Source organism: Myotis yumanensis, unplaced genomic scaffold (genome assembly GCF_028538775.1).
Source record: "Myotis yumanensis isolate MYYU_CA2020_CCGP unplaced genomic scaffold, mMyoYum1.0.hap1 SCAF_1, whole genome shotgun sequence".
Lineage (NCBI taxonomy): Eukaryota > Metazoa > Chordata > Mammalia > Chiroptera > Vespertilionidae > Myotis > Myotis yumanensis.
Window position 1 is genome coordinate 98,907,508 of NW_027223752.1, and position 14,683 is coordinate 98,922,190.

At 46.0% G+C, this 14,683-nt stretch overlaps 2 protein-coding genes across 2 annotated transcripts in view; one reads left to right on the forward strand and one right to left on the reverse strand.

The window, feature by feature from the left end:
* Nucleotides 1-14,683, forward strand: part of CCDC3 (coiled-coil domain containing 3) — a 118,002-nt gene that overhangs the window by 77,070 nt on the left and 26,249 nt on the right. The gene's annotated exons all lie outside the window — the stretch shown is intronic.
* LOC139004427 (large ribosomal subunit protein eL36-like) lies at nt 9,522-9,868 on the reverse strand. Its single transcript, XM_070407335.1, has one exon. The coding sequence runs from the start codon at nt 9,846-9,848 to the stop codon at nt 9,531-9,533; it is 318 nt and encodes a 105-aa protein (XP_070263436.1). The 5' UTR covers nt 9,849-9,868; the 3' UTR covers nt 9,522-9,530.

A 14,683-nucleotide genomic window follows, 5' to 3' on the forward strand; every position in this document is an offset into this window, starting at 1 on the left:
TTTCAGGTCCTCTGCCCACTTTTTGATTGGCTTATTTGTTTGGTGTTGAGTTTTACAAGTTCTTTATATATTTGGAAATTAAACCTTTGTCAGAACTACTGTTTGCAAATATCATCTCCCATCTGGTTGGTTGCCTGTTTGTTTTGTTGTCAGTTTCTTCTGTTGTACAGAAGCTTTTTAGTTTGATATAGTCCCATTCATTTATTTTTGCCTTTACTTTCCTTGCGTTTGGGGTCAAGTTCATAAAATGTTCTCTATGACCCAGGTTCATAAGTTTGTTACTGTCAGAGACAGCAAGAGCACTGTTGCTCTGAGTTGCTCTGAGTCCTTATATTCTTCTAAATTCTCCTCGACTATACCAAGTACCAGGACAAGCTCCTCAAATCCTGCCCACTGTACTAACTGCTGGGTCTGAGCCCCTCAGTCTAGGGCTGGACCTTCTTGGACACCACATCTTAGACGGAGACGCCGTGAGAAGTTGTGGGTGTATAAGAATGAGTCTTTATTGCAGAAGCCGGTGGCCATATTGCCATCAGACAAAACAGTCCTTCACAGCAATCCCATATAGGTAGCCATACACCGGCTGGTAAATACATATCTTTCCCACACAGTAGTAGCAGTCTCTGAACCCACAGTTGTTATCTAAGCAGCCGCATGCTGCCCCCTAGGCTCACTGCCTCACATAGTAGTGGCACCTGAACTGTCTGCCTCAGCAGCTTCTCCAACCTCTCCAGCCTTACATAGTAGCTACCTCTGTAAGACATCCTCTGTGCCTACCTCAGCTTCTCCAGCACACTCCTCTGCCCAGCACACTGGCTGGTCTCTGGAGCCTCACATAGTAACTTATCTCCCAACTTCTCTCCCAGCACACTGGCTGGTTAACATGGTAGCTATATCTGAGCTTTCTATGAGCTCTTAGCCTTACATTATAGCAGTACCAGCTCTCAGCTCAGTCTGAGCTCTCTAGCCTTAGTTAAATACTTTTAATACTACTAAGACAAAGGAGGCTAGTTGCCACAATGATGTTAATCATTTGGTTATAGAAGGGCACAGCATACCGTGAGATTGCTGTGGCCTTGCAGCTGTGTAGTCTTTGGACATTTCTGGTTAAGATTCCCATGTTCAGAGTGGCCTTGGCAGTCTGGCATACTAATAGCAAAGCCTCTGTGCTCTAATTAGCTTTGGCTATTTGGTGTCTCTGGCATGGTTCCCACAAGTACCTATATTTTCTTTTATGTAACTTACTAGAGGCCCGATGCATGAAATTTGTGCAAGGGGCTTGGCCCTCACAGCCCCGGCTGCCTTGGCCCTTGCAGCCCCAGCTTCATCCGGAAGGTCGTCTGGATGGTCGTTCTGCTGTTTGGTTTAATTAGCATGTTAGCTCTTTATTAGAGGCCCAGCGCATGAAATTTGTGCACAAGAGGGGGGTTCCCTCAGCCTGATCTGCACCCTCTCCAATCTGGGACCCCTTGGGGGATGTCCGACTGCTGGTTTCAGACATCTCTCTCACAGTCCGGGACTGCTGGCTCCTAACTGCCTCTGCCTGCCTGCCTGATTGCCCCTAACCGCCTCTGCCTGCTGGCCTGACCACCCCTACCTTGCACCCCTGCTGGCCTGATTGCCCCTAACTTGCCCCCCTGCTGGCCCGATCAACCCTAACTTGCCCCCCTGCCAGCCTGATCTACCCTAACCTGCTCCCCTGCTGGCCTGATCGCCCCTAACCGCCTCTGCCTCGGTCCCCAGCCTAAGCCACAGTCTGGTCTCCCTCTGCGGGAGGTGACCTGGTGAATCAGGGGAAGGCGCCGCCCCCATTACCTCGCTGCTGCTGCTGCCACTGCCGGCCTGAGCCTGGGCCCTTCACAGCCGCGCTTTGGCCCTTCGCAGCCGCCCATGGCTGCCTGAGCTTCGGCCCTTGCAGCCGCTGTGGCTTTGTCTGGAAGGATGTCTGGAAGATGTCCACCCTAGTTAGCATATTACCCTTTTATTAGTATAGATTGTTTTGGGTATTATATTTAGGTCTGTGATCCATTTTGAGTTAATTTTTGTACATGGGGACAAACTGTAATCCCATTTCATTTATTTGCATGTAGCTTTCCAGTTTTCTTATTGAAGAGATTATCTTTACTCCATTGTATGTTTCTGGCTCCTTTGTTGAAAATTATCTGTCTATATACAGTACATGTAGTTTTATAGCTGGGCTCTCTATTCTGTTCCATTGATCTGTATGTCTGTTTCTCTGTGGTGGCCAAGTGCAGTCCTGGAAAAGAGCAGGAAAACAGATAGCAAATGAAAAACTGTAATTGGTTCATTTTAACTCACTGATATGTCCTACTGAGGATGGCAAGTATGGTCATTTCTAAAGGGACTGGAGGGAAACGGAGCAAAAACTACTGAGGAAAGGCTGTCATGTCACACTTTCTCTTTCTTTCCTTTTGTTGTATTCTTCTCCTCTGTGCCTGGGGTTTTTCTAACTCTCTCCCCCCCCCCGCCCCTAAGATTTTGGCTTTCCAAGCTAAGAGAGAACAAAGTTTGGGTTTGCTTTAGGCAAGCGTTGGAAATGGTTCCCTGGCGGACTCACCTCAGGTGCCTTGAGCCACATTTCTCATGAGCACCTCCTTCAAGCTCTGATTATTTTGTATTAAGCATATTTGAACAGCATTGTGATTTCATTTGCTTGGCTGTGTTTGAACACGCGGTGGCCCTGGGTGTGCACACCTGCATTCCGTGATGGCTCCCATGCGCCCCAGCAGGCCTTGAAGTTAGAAGAAAACAAACAGTTACTTATGACTTGGCAACGTTCTTTTCCTTCAGACCTCGGGGCCCTCTTTTCTTCATTTTAGTTACTTTTCTGGATTGTACCTGTCATATGAGATTGATAGAACCTATGTGTCTTGTTAGTGCTTTTGAAGTGGAGATTGAATTTCACTTGAAGTTGACTTGAAATAAGTCTTTGCTCCTGATGATTCTAATGGGGTCCCTGAATTCAGATGGAGTTCAAGTTGTCTTAAATAGGTTTATCAATCTTTTTGGGCAATGAGATGTCTTTGGAGTGTTTTGAAACAGAGTATGTATTAGAGAAATCACTTCCAAACTTTCATATTACTGTTCTTTATGTAGTGGTAATAATCACCTCTGGAAGAGATTTTTATGTCAGAAAGAGCTCTTTTTTGGTTATTTTGTAGCATAAATAACCCTGTTTCTCTTAAGAAATCAATGGCTTAAAAAGTAAGGAAAAAAGATTATTATGCCATAAAAGAGATTTGGGAGTTATAACAACCAAATGGCAAAATATGGGCCTTATTTGAACAAATCAAATTTAAAAAATAATCTGTGAGGCAATTATTATACTGGGTATTAACTAATATTAAGGGATTATGATGAATTTTATTGAGCGAGATAAAGGAATGGTGGTTATGCTTTTTTAAAGTGACCTTGCAGCTAGAGAAGCTTATGAAAGTATTCACAGGTGAGATGATGTGATATCTGGGATTCCCTCTAAAATACTCTTCCAAAAAGTAGTTGGGGAAGGGCCAGTGATTAGATGAAACAAGAGAGGCAAAATGCTGGGAACTGTTGAAAGTGGATGGTGATGAGTATATGGAGGTTCACTATACTAATCTCACTAATTTTATGTTTGTTTGGAAATTTCCATAATAAAAAAGGGATCTTTCAAAGATTTCTTTTCTGGGTAAACATGGAAAACAGGTGGGAAATATCCCATCAGCTGATATGAAGACCAGGATGTTGAAGTATCTTTCTTTGCTGCTAATACTGTACTATGAAAATCTTTAAATACTTCTCTTTTTTTTCCTCAGTAAAGGTTTATTTTTTATTGTTGCTGACAGCATTATAGATGTCTCTCATTTTCTCCTTTTTGCTGCCATCCACCCAACCCCTGCTCCACCCCAGGCCTTTCCCATACTATTGTCTGTATTCATGGATTATGCATATATGCATATATGTTTTTTGGTTAATCTCTTCCTGTATCACCGCCCCCCCCCCCCCCCCCCCCCGAGATCTGTTATTCTGTTCCATGCATTCATATCTCAGGACATAATTTGTTTGTAAGTTTATTCGTTCATTAGATTCTACATGTAAGTGAGACCATGTGATACTTGTCTTTCTCTAACTGGCTTATTTTGCTTAGTATAATACTCTCCACATTCCTCCATGCTGTTGCAAAGGGTAAGAGTTCCTCCATGCTGTCTCAAAGGGTAAGAGTTCCTCCATGTTGTTTCAAAGGGTAAGAGTTCCTTCTTTTTTGCATAGTATTCCACTGTGTAAATGTACCACAGCTTTTTTATCCACTCAATTACTGATGGACACTTGGGCTGTTTCCAGATCTTAGCTATCTACACTAATAAAAGAGAAACATGGTAATTAGCGTACGACCGCTACCCTTCCCATTGGCTAATCAGCATATCCTTATGCAAATTAACTGTCAGCCAAGGTGGCGGCCGGCAGCCATGCACTGAAGCGAACAGGGAGGCTTGCTTGCTCCAGTGACTGCGGACTCCAACGTTCCCCGCCTGACTTGCCGGCCTCTCAGCTGCAACTATGTTGCAAATATAGAAGCTAAACAAAACCCCAGAAACCAGCTTTCAGTCAGTGGGCTTCAGCCAGCCTGACCGCAACATTGTATCAAATACAGAAGGAAAAACAAAGGCCAGAAACCGGCTTTCAGCAGCCGAGGCCTCAGAGCTAAAGCTGGCCCAGAATAAATAAAAAGAAAAAGAAAAAAAGGAGCTGTTGGGAGCTTCAGCCCCTCACCCAGACTGGCCAGGCACTCCAGTGGGGACCCCCACCCTAATCCAGGACACCCTTCAGGGCAAACCAGCCGGCTCCCACCCATGCACCAGGCCTCTATTCTATATAGTAAAAGGGTAATATGCCTCCCAGCACCGGGATCAGCGTGACAGGGGGCAGCGCCCAAACCCCCTGATCGCCCTTGGGCTCTGTGTGTGACAGGGGGCGGGGCCACAACCTCCCCATCCGCCCTGCTCTGTTCGTGACAAGGGAAGGCGCCCCAACCCCCTGATCAGCCCTGCTCTGTGCCTGATAGGGGGGAGCTCCCCAAACCCCTGATCGCCCTGTGGCTCTGTGTTTGACAGGGTGCAGCGCCCCAAGCCCCTGATCGGCCCTGCTCTGTGGGTGATAGAGGGCGGCGCCCCCCCCACCCCAGGGGCCCTGCTCTGTGTGTGACAGGGTAGAGCCATAACCTCCCAATCGGCCCTACCCTGAGTGTGACTAGGGGTGGCATAGCAACTTCCCGATCTGCCCTGCTCTGTGCATGACCGGGGGCAGCGCCCCAACTCCTTAATCGGCTCTGCTCTGAGCCTGACCAGGGGCTGCACCTAGGGATTGGGCGTGCCCTCTGCCACCCGGGAGCAGGCCTAAGCCAGCAGGTCATTATCTCCCGAGGGGTCCCAGACTGCGAGAGGGCACAGGCTGGGCTGGAGGACCCCTCCCTCCCCCGCAAGTGCACAAATTTCTGTGCACCGGGCCTCTAGTCCTATCTAATAATAGACAAACATGGTAATTGACTGTACCTTTGCTACACTTCCCAACAGCTAATCAGGGTGATATGCAAATTAACTGCCTACAAAGATGGCGGTTAATTTGCATACGTAGGCACAATGCTGGGAGGCGAAAGGGGAAGGACAGAGAAGCCGCCTGCTGCTGATGGTGATTGGAAACCCAGGCGGCAGGTGAGAGCCAGGTGTCAGGGCAAAGGCGGCCCCCAGCCTTTGCCCTGCCCCCCGGCCCGTGATTGCAGAACTGAGGCTGCCTTTGCTTGCACCCCCAGCCAATGATCAGAGAAGTTGGGCGGGGCAGGGAAGAGGCGGCCACCAGCAGCCACCTCTTCCCTGCCCTGTCCCACCAGTGATCGGAGAAGTACCTGTATTTTTTTTTCAAAGTACCTGTATTTTTAATAATTTCTTGACATGGTAAAAAAATTTTACATTACGATCCAAGGGTGGTGGGGTGAGAAAAAGGAACAGCAGAACAATCCAACAAACAAATAGGGAAACAGAAATGAATGGTGGAAGGGATTTGAAGGGTGAGTAGGGGCATTGCCCAACTAAAATGCAATTGGTTTTTTACTGAGTACTATTCATGGGAAGACAGCATTCTGATTCCTTCTCTATACAGCATATTGGGAGTAAAAATGATGCATCCAGGTAGAAATATGATTAGGGGTTGGAAGAGAGACAGGGAAAGAAGAAATCAGAAATAGACACTGAGAGAGTTACTGGCTGGCTGGCTGCAAATACTGACTCTCCAGTAGTGATAGAATAAAAAAGTGGGGGATATCTCTGGAATATTCAAGAGATAGGGGGCAACTCTTCTATGGTTTTGACTTTCCCAGCAGATTTCCACATACACACGTGCACACGCCTATGTTTGCATGCACACACATATACATATAACTGACTGCCCTCCCTGGAAGCACAGAAGAAGCCGCCCACCTTTGGTCCAGGTGCCAGTGCCTGCGGCTGGCTGCAGCCAAGGAGACAGACAAGCCACCCGCCCAAGGTCCCAAGCTGCAGCCACCCGGAGAAGCTGCCAGCCCTGTAGTCCAGGGTGCCAGCGCCTGTGGCCAGGGAAATAGGTTCCCTCTTCTCCTACTGCACTCATTACTTCAATATTCCCCTTCTGAATTTCTCTCCTGTGCTACAACCCAACTCCACTTTTCATCGGAAGGATATGTAACAGAGGGAGCAGTGTTAAAAGCTTACATTTTTAAGCCGGTAAGGTTGGTACTTAAACATATAAATGGAAAACTAGAGTCCTTCAGGTAACAAAGGCTACAAAGGACAGGGACAGTGCATGACCTATTATATCCAGTAATCCATATGGGGACTGAAAACTTTGCAATGATGACAATTAGTGAAGATATGAATCAACTAAAATAGTTGACAGGGACAATTCTTCCATCTTTGAAAATATCTACATCAAATCTGTTTAAATAGATTTTCATCTGCATAATAAAACACATTCTGACAAGACCAACACCACCACCAATGTGGTCAGTGTTGTGCCGATAAATGTTTAATAACTGAGCCCGCCCCGCCCCAGTGCACAAATTTTTGTGCACCGGGCTACTAGTTATAAATAACACTGTTATGAACATAGGGGTGCAAATATTCTTTCTGATTGGTGTTTCAGGATTCTTAGGATATATTCCCAGAAGTGGGATCACTGGGTCAAGTGGCAAGTCCATTTTTAATTTTTTGAGGAAACTCCATACTGTTTTCCACAGTGGCTGCACCAGTCTGCATTCCCACCAGCAGTGTACTAAGGTTTCCTTTTCTCCTTATCAGCACTTGTTTGTTGATTTATTGATGATAGTCATTCTGGCATGTGTGAGGTAATAACCTCATTGTAGTTTTAATTTGCATCTCTCTGTTGATTAGTGATGAGCATTTTTTCATGTCTATTGGCCATCTGTGTGTCCTCTTTGGAGAAGTGTCTATTCAGGTTCTTTGTCCATTCTTCAAGTGGATTATCTTCCTAGTGTTGAGTTGTATGAGTTCTTTGTATATTTTGGAAATTGACCCCTAATCAGATGTATCATTTATGATTATGTTTTCCCACATAGTAAGTTCCCTTTTCATTTTGTTGATGGTTTCTTTTGCTGTGTAGAAGCTTCTTAATCTGATGTAGTCCCATTTGTTAATTTTTTGCTTTGCTTCCCTTGCCCTAGGACAGTAGTCAGCAAATTGCGGCTCGCGAGCCACATGTGGCTCTTTGGCCCCTTGAGTGTGGCCACGAAGTTTCAATCGCACTGTATGTGCACACCCACACGTGGTATTTTGTGGAAGAGCCACACTCAAGGGGCCGCAGTTTGCCGACCACTGCCCTAGGAGATGTAGTGGTGAAAATACTGCTAAGTGAGATGTCTGAGATTTTACTGCCTATGTTTTCTTCTAGGATTTTTTAGTTTTGCAACTTACATTTAATTCCTTTCTCTATTTTTGAGTTTGTTCTTGTGTGTGGTTTAAGTTCATGTCCTACTTTCATTTTTTTGCATGTACCTGTCTAATTTTCCCAACACCATTTATTGAAGAGACTGTCTTGACTCCATTGTATGTTCTCACCTCCTTAATCAAATATTAATTGAGCATATTGGCATGGGTCGATTTCTGGGGTTTCTGTTCTGTTCCACTTGTCTATATGCCTGTTCTTGTGCCAGTATCAGGCTGTTTTGATTACAATGGCTGTGTAATATAGTTTGATATCTAGTATTTTGATCCCTCCAACTTTGTTCTTCTTTCTCAAGATTGTTGTGGCTATTCAGGGTCTTTTTTGTTCCATATAAATTTTTGGAATGTTTATTCTAGTTCTGTGAAAAATTCCATTGGTATTTTAATAGGGATTGCATTGAATCTGTAGATTGCTTTGGGTAGGATGGACATTTTAATGATGTTAATTTTTCCAATCCATGAACAAGGCATATGTTTCCACTTGTTTATATCTTCCTCTATTTTCTTTTCCAATGTCCTATAGTTGTCTGAGTGCAGATCTTTTACCTCCATGGTTAAGTTTATTCCCAGGTATCTTATTTCTTTCTTTGCAATGGTAAGTGGGGATTGTTTTTTTTTAGTTTCTTTTTCTGAAAGTTCATTATTGGTATATAAAAATGCTATTGATTTCTGGGTGTTATTTTTGTATCCTGCCATTTTGCCGAATTTATATATTTAATCTAGCAGTTTTTGTGTAGAGTCTTCAGTTTTGGTGTTGTTTTTTTAAGTACAATATCACGTCATCTGCGAATAATGACAGTTTTACTTCCTCTTTTCCAATTTGGATGCCTTTTATTTCTTTTTGTCTGATCGCTGTGGCTAGCACTTCCAGTACTATGTTGAATAAGAGTGGTGAAAACAGACATCCCTGTCTTGTTCCTGATCTTAAGGGAAACACTTTTAGGTTTTGCCCATTGAATATGATATTGGCTGTGGGTTTGTCATATGTGGCCTTTATTATGTTGAAGTATGATCCCTCTATTCCCACTTTGCTGAGAGTTTTTATCATGAATGGGTGTTGGATTTTGTCAAAGACTTTTCTATGTCTATAATACTTGTTCTTCTTTACAAGATGGAATTTCTTTGGGGGAAGTGACTGTTTTATTTATCTTTCTAATGCCTACAGTGCTAAATAAATGTTCCCTAAGTTTACTACATGTATTTTTTTGTTTTCAGTGCTGAAAACATTTATGATTACAATGTCTTCAACTGAGCTGGGGCTTGGTGAAATGTTCTCTGTTTTCTTGAGTAATACTTCATGTCTTCAAGTCTACTTTCCCTACTGTCGATATAACCACACCCACTTTCTTATGCTGCGTGTTTCCATGATATACCTATATATCTTTCCTACCCTTTTACTTTTAAACTGTTTGTGCCTGTATTTAAAGTTCATTTCTTGTATATAGCATATAGTTGGATCTTAGTTTTATATTCAGTTTTCTTATGTCTTTTTTTTTCTTTTTCTAAACAGGTTTTATCACACAGACAGGGAGGGGCTGGGGCTCAGTCCTTCTTGGCTGCTGCCTTCCTCATGGCTGCAAGGACATTGCTCAGCTCCTCTCTCTTCCTCTTGGCGCGAATGTGTGTCCCCACCCTTTTCTTGGTGAATTTCAGGGCCCTCTTGTCCTTAGAGACCTTGAGCAGCTCCATGGCGCGCCGCTCATAGGGGGCAAAGCCACACACCTCTCGGATCATGTCCCGAACGAACTTGGTGCGCTTGGTAAGGCGCCCGCGGCGGCAGCTGTGCCTCGGCTTGCTCACGTTCTTGGTCACCTTGTGGCCCTTGTTGAGGCCCACGGCCATGGGGTAGCGCAGAGCCATGGCTGCTGCTCCTCAATGGCTGCCGCAGCGGAAACTTATGTCTATATTTTTAATGAATGTTTAGTTCATTCATATTTAACAGCTGGGTTTAAATCTACCATCTTGCTATTTGTTGTTTTCCACTTCTATCTGTTATACAACCTTTGTTCCTACCTTAATAGAAAGAGAGGATGCACAGTGAAGAAAGTAGTCTCTTTCCCTGTGGGTAGATGCAGAATTCCAGGAGCATCATTCATATCACATTGTCTGAGAAGCGTGTTCCTGGAGCAGAGCACAATCCCAGTGCTCCGTGAATGAGGCTCTCTAGAGTGGGCATCATATATCAGCCTGCCTTTCACTGCACCTCATAGTGAAGACTGCTGTTGCCTGTCAATCATAGGTTTCATTCAGCCACAATTCTTGGCCTACTTGAGAAACATATGAATGGTTTTAAATACAATGGCTCCAGAAGTTTCTTAGGCTCGGAATTTTTTGTTGTTAATCCTCACCTGGGAATATTTTTCCATTGATTTTTAGAGAAAGAGGAAGGGAGGGGGAGAGACAAAGTGAGAGATAAACATCAATGTGAGAGAGACACATCGATTGGTTGCCTCCCGCACATGCCCGGACCTGGGCTGGAGATCAAACCTGCAACCGAAGTAAGTGCCCTTGACCAGAATCAAACCTGCCACCCTTCAGTGTGTGGGTCGACACTTTATCCACTGAGCCAACCAGCTAGGGGTTAGGTTTAGAATTTGATGATCACTACCATTGCACACAGTCCTGTGCATGGAGTAGGGACCAGCTTATCACCAGCTCACAGCTCTCTGCACTCCACCTGTGCTCCCTAGTCCATAGCATGGATTGATGTTCTTGTTTGGGTTTCTTCTCCTGACTGTCCACCTGTGTCCACCCTACCCAGTATTCTAGTCCCCACTCAGGACTGGAGCACTGTCCGCACTCTAACTGAGTCACCAAGTGCCCGGCTGTCCTGTGCTTCTGCCCAATCTCTCTCTTGGGCTTAGCATCTCAAATACCCTATTACACCTGCAGAAGTTTTCTCTGCAGCCCAGTAAGGCCTCGCGAGGTCTGTCCAACCTAGTAAAAGCTGGTCTTATAGGACTTCCCAGCTCTTCTCCCTATTCCTTTTTGACTCACACATAAGGTTTGAGCTTTAACAGTCCTGGTCAGACCAACCCTAAAGTATAGCGCTCTGCTCTAGAAACTACGTTAGGATGGATGTGTTGGAGGATTCTAGATCATGACGATTGGAGAGGTCAGACCATGAGGGGTCTGGAAAAAATGTAATGTGAGAAATGATCTGGAGAGCTGAAAAGTTTACCCTGGGATAGAGAAGGGTTAGAGAACATAGGACGCTGTGCACAGACTCTCGGCATGACTTTATTCGACGTGATTCCAGAAGCAAGAGTTGAAACCATTTATATTTTGTTATAAGGCACATAGATATATTTACCTTTGGATTAGGTATTTGTGATGGGAAAAACAAAGCAAAACATCACAGTGGGTTGGATGGGCAGAACATCTTGCCATGGAGGCTGACTGGCCACTTGTGAGGAGTTGCTGAGGGTTTGCCTTCACTGGGTGAGAGGTTATCAATAGTTATCTTGAAACATGTGACTCAACAGGGGTGAATTTTGAAAACATTCTTTATTAATAGTGGGCCACAAAGGATTTTAAAGAGGGAAAAGGAGATCTTATGATTTATTGTCTAGAATCAGTTAAACTACTTATTGAATTTAAGCCAAAGAGGCAAACAGTACACCCCAGTTTGGAGACCTTCATAGCCTTCCCACTGGCTGGATTTCTCAGCAGCACGAAGCATCTATGCAGGCTTTGCTTCCTAGTCCCTCTGTGAGTCCCTTTCCCACCTACCTGCTTCCGGATGGAGACCCACTGGTCTGACCTAGGTTTGTTGCTCTTAGTTAGGATCTCCTGAGACCAGGTGTTTCATTAAGACCATCTGTGCTTCCCAAACCTGCCTATTTCCCTGGATAGGATGGGTGGCTTCCTCTTCTTCAGCACCTAGAAGCTGAGCTTCAGGCTAACTCCATCCTCTACACCTGTGCTCAGTGTTACCTGAGGGCTGCTCTCCGTTGTCACATCTGGTTCTCACTTTCCAGAACTGCAAGTCTTCCTTGAAAGTATCGAGCCACTCTCACTGTATTCTCTTCCATTCTTCTTCACAGTCCCCCACACTCCTGAGACCCAAGTTGAACACATATTTTGGGAATTCTCACACACATACACATATACACAGACACAGGACATGACGGTTTGAAAGCCATAATGACATTCAGAGGCAGATGTCAGGGATTTTGAGATCCACAGAAAGCAGTGCATTAAGAGCAGGAAACGGAGTGGTTACCCAGGCCCTGGAGATCACAGCTGGCTGTTCCACTTAGCCTATTCTCAGAATCATCAGGGTCTAGATATTCTTAGGCTGAATGAAACATGACAGATTGGCTGCCATAGCAACACAGTTTTCAAATCTGTTTTGGCAACAGATTTTCACTTCGGAAGGCGTTCTAGGATTTCTACTTCAACCCACAGGCATAGGATTTCCTAAAACATACCAAGAATTTAATGAGCTTGTTTCTGCTCTAAAGTCTTTGCAGCCTTTCAGTGCAATGCTTTTTGCGGCGTAAGCCACTCTGTGTGGCAAGGTGTTTAAAGACAGAATTGGAAATATGGCTTCTTGACAGTTTTTTGGGAGATTGGGAAAGGTTCTACAAACTCAGAGCTTCACTTGTAGGTTGCATAGCCAGAGCTAACGATACCAGCTGCTTAAAGTAGAAAGTGAGGCCGTGACAATTCTATAGCATCTGAAAGCAGTCTCCTTGGAGGCGCAACACTGAGCTCACAAATGAATCCCACACCAGACCTAGTGTCTCTTCAGTCTTTCAAAGGGAGGACATTCCACTCTCCCTGGTTTCACTGCAAAGGGCAGCTGTTCCTGGAGGGTATTTGCATTGCTGAGTTTAGGCACCCTTATCAGTGTTTGCAAAGATACACATGGCAGAGGAGGTTATGTCCACAGACTGTGTGCTCAGAATAGGCGTGTTGACTTGTAAAGCTTAACAGACAAAGGCGTATTGAGTACCCACTCATTCCAGGCATAGAGAGGGTGGTGAGTGATGGAGACCAGAGGGCAGACACACATGTGGCCTTCAGAGAGCTCATCTTCGAGCATAGAGGTGAAGACAAGTATGTACATGACCGGGATGTGTATCCCAAAGGCAAACCCATCTACGTACCTTGTAACAAAATATAACATAATTGGTCTTAATCCTTGCCTCTGCAAGATAAAAGGCAAAAAGGGAGGGCCCAAGCACCATGGGAGTCCAGAGGGGGTGGGTTCCATGCAGTCAAGGGGCCCAGGGCAGGTTTGGAGAAGGTGGCATCAGAGACTGGCCTTGGAAAGGGTGTTGTTTAAGGGAAGATGGTGGGAGACATGCCAGGCACAGGGACAAAGACTCAGAAGTGATGCTTGGGGTTTGTTTAGGGAACAGTGAGACTAGTTCAGGGTGCGTGTAAGTTAGTGCTTGTGAAAGAGTAATGATGTCACATCCGGAAATGGAGTGAGGCCTGTCTCCTGGGGCTCCGGTTGAGGTTTCTGAGCAGAGAAATGACATAATGCAAGTGTGCCGGCATGTGCTCCCCAAGGAGGGGACGTCACCCAGAGATTCCTTCCTTGATAGAAAATTAAAGCTACAGATGGGGGCCAAGTGACGTCTGTGGAAGGCCATTCTAGTCTGGTTTCGTCTACTCAGTCTCTTTCCTGTGTTCTGAGGTTTTCAAAGCCTCCAGATGGTCTCCTTCCCCTGACTGACTTTTAAAAATAAGTGATTTATTCTTCAAACCTGTCAAGGGAGTGTCTTTCTTATCTCACTCACAAGGGGAGGCCAGGAAAGGACATCCCACGTTTGTCTGTTGAACCTTTGGCGAGTATCAGAACAAGAGTGTGTTTTCCAGACGCCAGGCTCCCCTTCCAGGCTGTAAACCGGCTTTTGGGATCATCCTTCTATACACTCCATACTACGGAATGTGACCTCCAAGAGGGCATTTTCGGCCAGACTCAGCCATAGGGACGGGGGAGAAACAGGAGTATGTTGGGGCCCAGACGATAGAGCACCAGACTCCTAGTTTCCACCACTTCCTGGGATAATGTAAACTTTCTGGGTTCCCATGGAAGGCTGGAGTGAGGAGGCGGTGGAGAAGGGCGCTGCAGGAAGAAGGAAATGAGGAAGAAGGACAGTAATGGAAAGGGGACACTGGAGAGGCAGCAGCAGGTCAGGATAGTCTCAGGGAGAACGTGACCATCAGCATGTGATGCGGCCTTGCGAGAAGCCTCATTTCTAGTCCTCACAACCCTTGCCCCCCCCCCCCCCCCCCCCCCCCCCGCAGTGTGATATCTGCCTGATTTTGTGGAGGGTGAATAGGCTCCTGAGGTGTGGTCAGCGCTCAGGGCCACGCAGCTGCTGAAGAGGCCGGGTGTAACCCCGGGCGTGTGGTTCCAGTGTCTCCTGACAGGGAGGAGCCCGAGGAGGAGGCGGCGGCTGGCTGTGGGGCCTGGCGGAGGAGGCTCCGGGGCGCACCTGCGGCAGAGACTGAGCCCTCGGGCAAGAGGTCCAGCTGCGCCAGGAAGGAGGCCCCAGGAGCCATCAGAGTGGGGGCCACTCAGGAGTCTGCAATGTGGTCAGGCTGCAGGCTTCATTCACAAGCACAGCGTCTCTGGTCACAGCAGAGAAGCACCTGGGAAGGTGGTCATCCGCTTGTAAGGGCAGCCGTGGAACAGACGGTGGGAGTTGGGGTGCAAACACTCAGGGAGGCCAAGC

Coding starts and splice junctions, on each gene's coding strand:
- LOC139004427 (XM_070407335.1), bottom strand. CDS start 9,848: ATGGCTCTGCGCTACCCCATGGCCGTGGGCCTCAACAAGGGCCACAAG.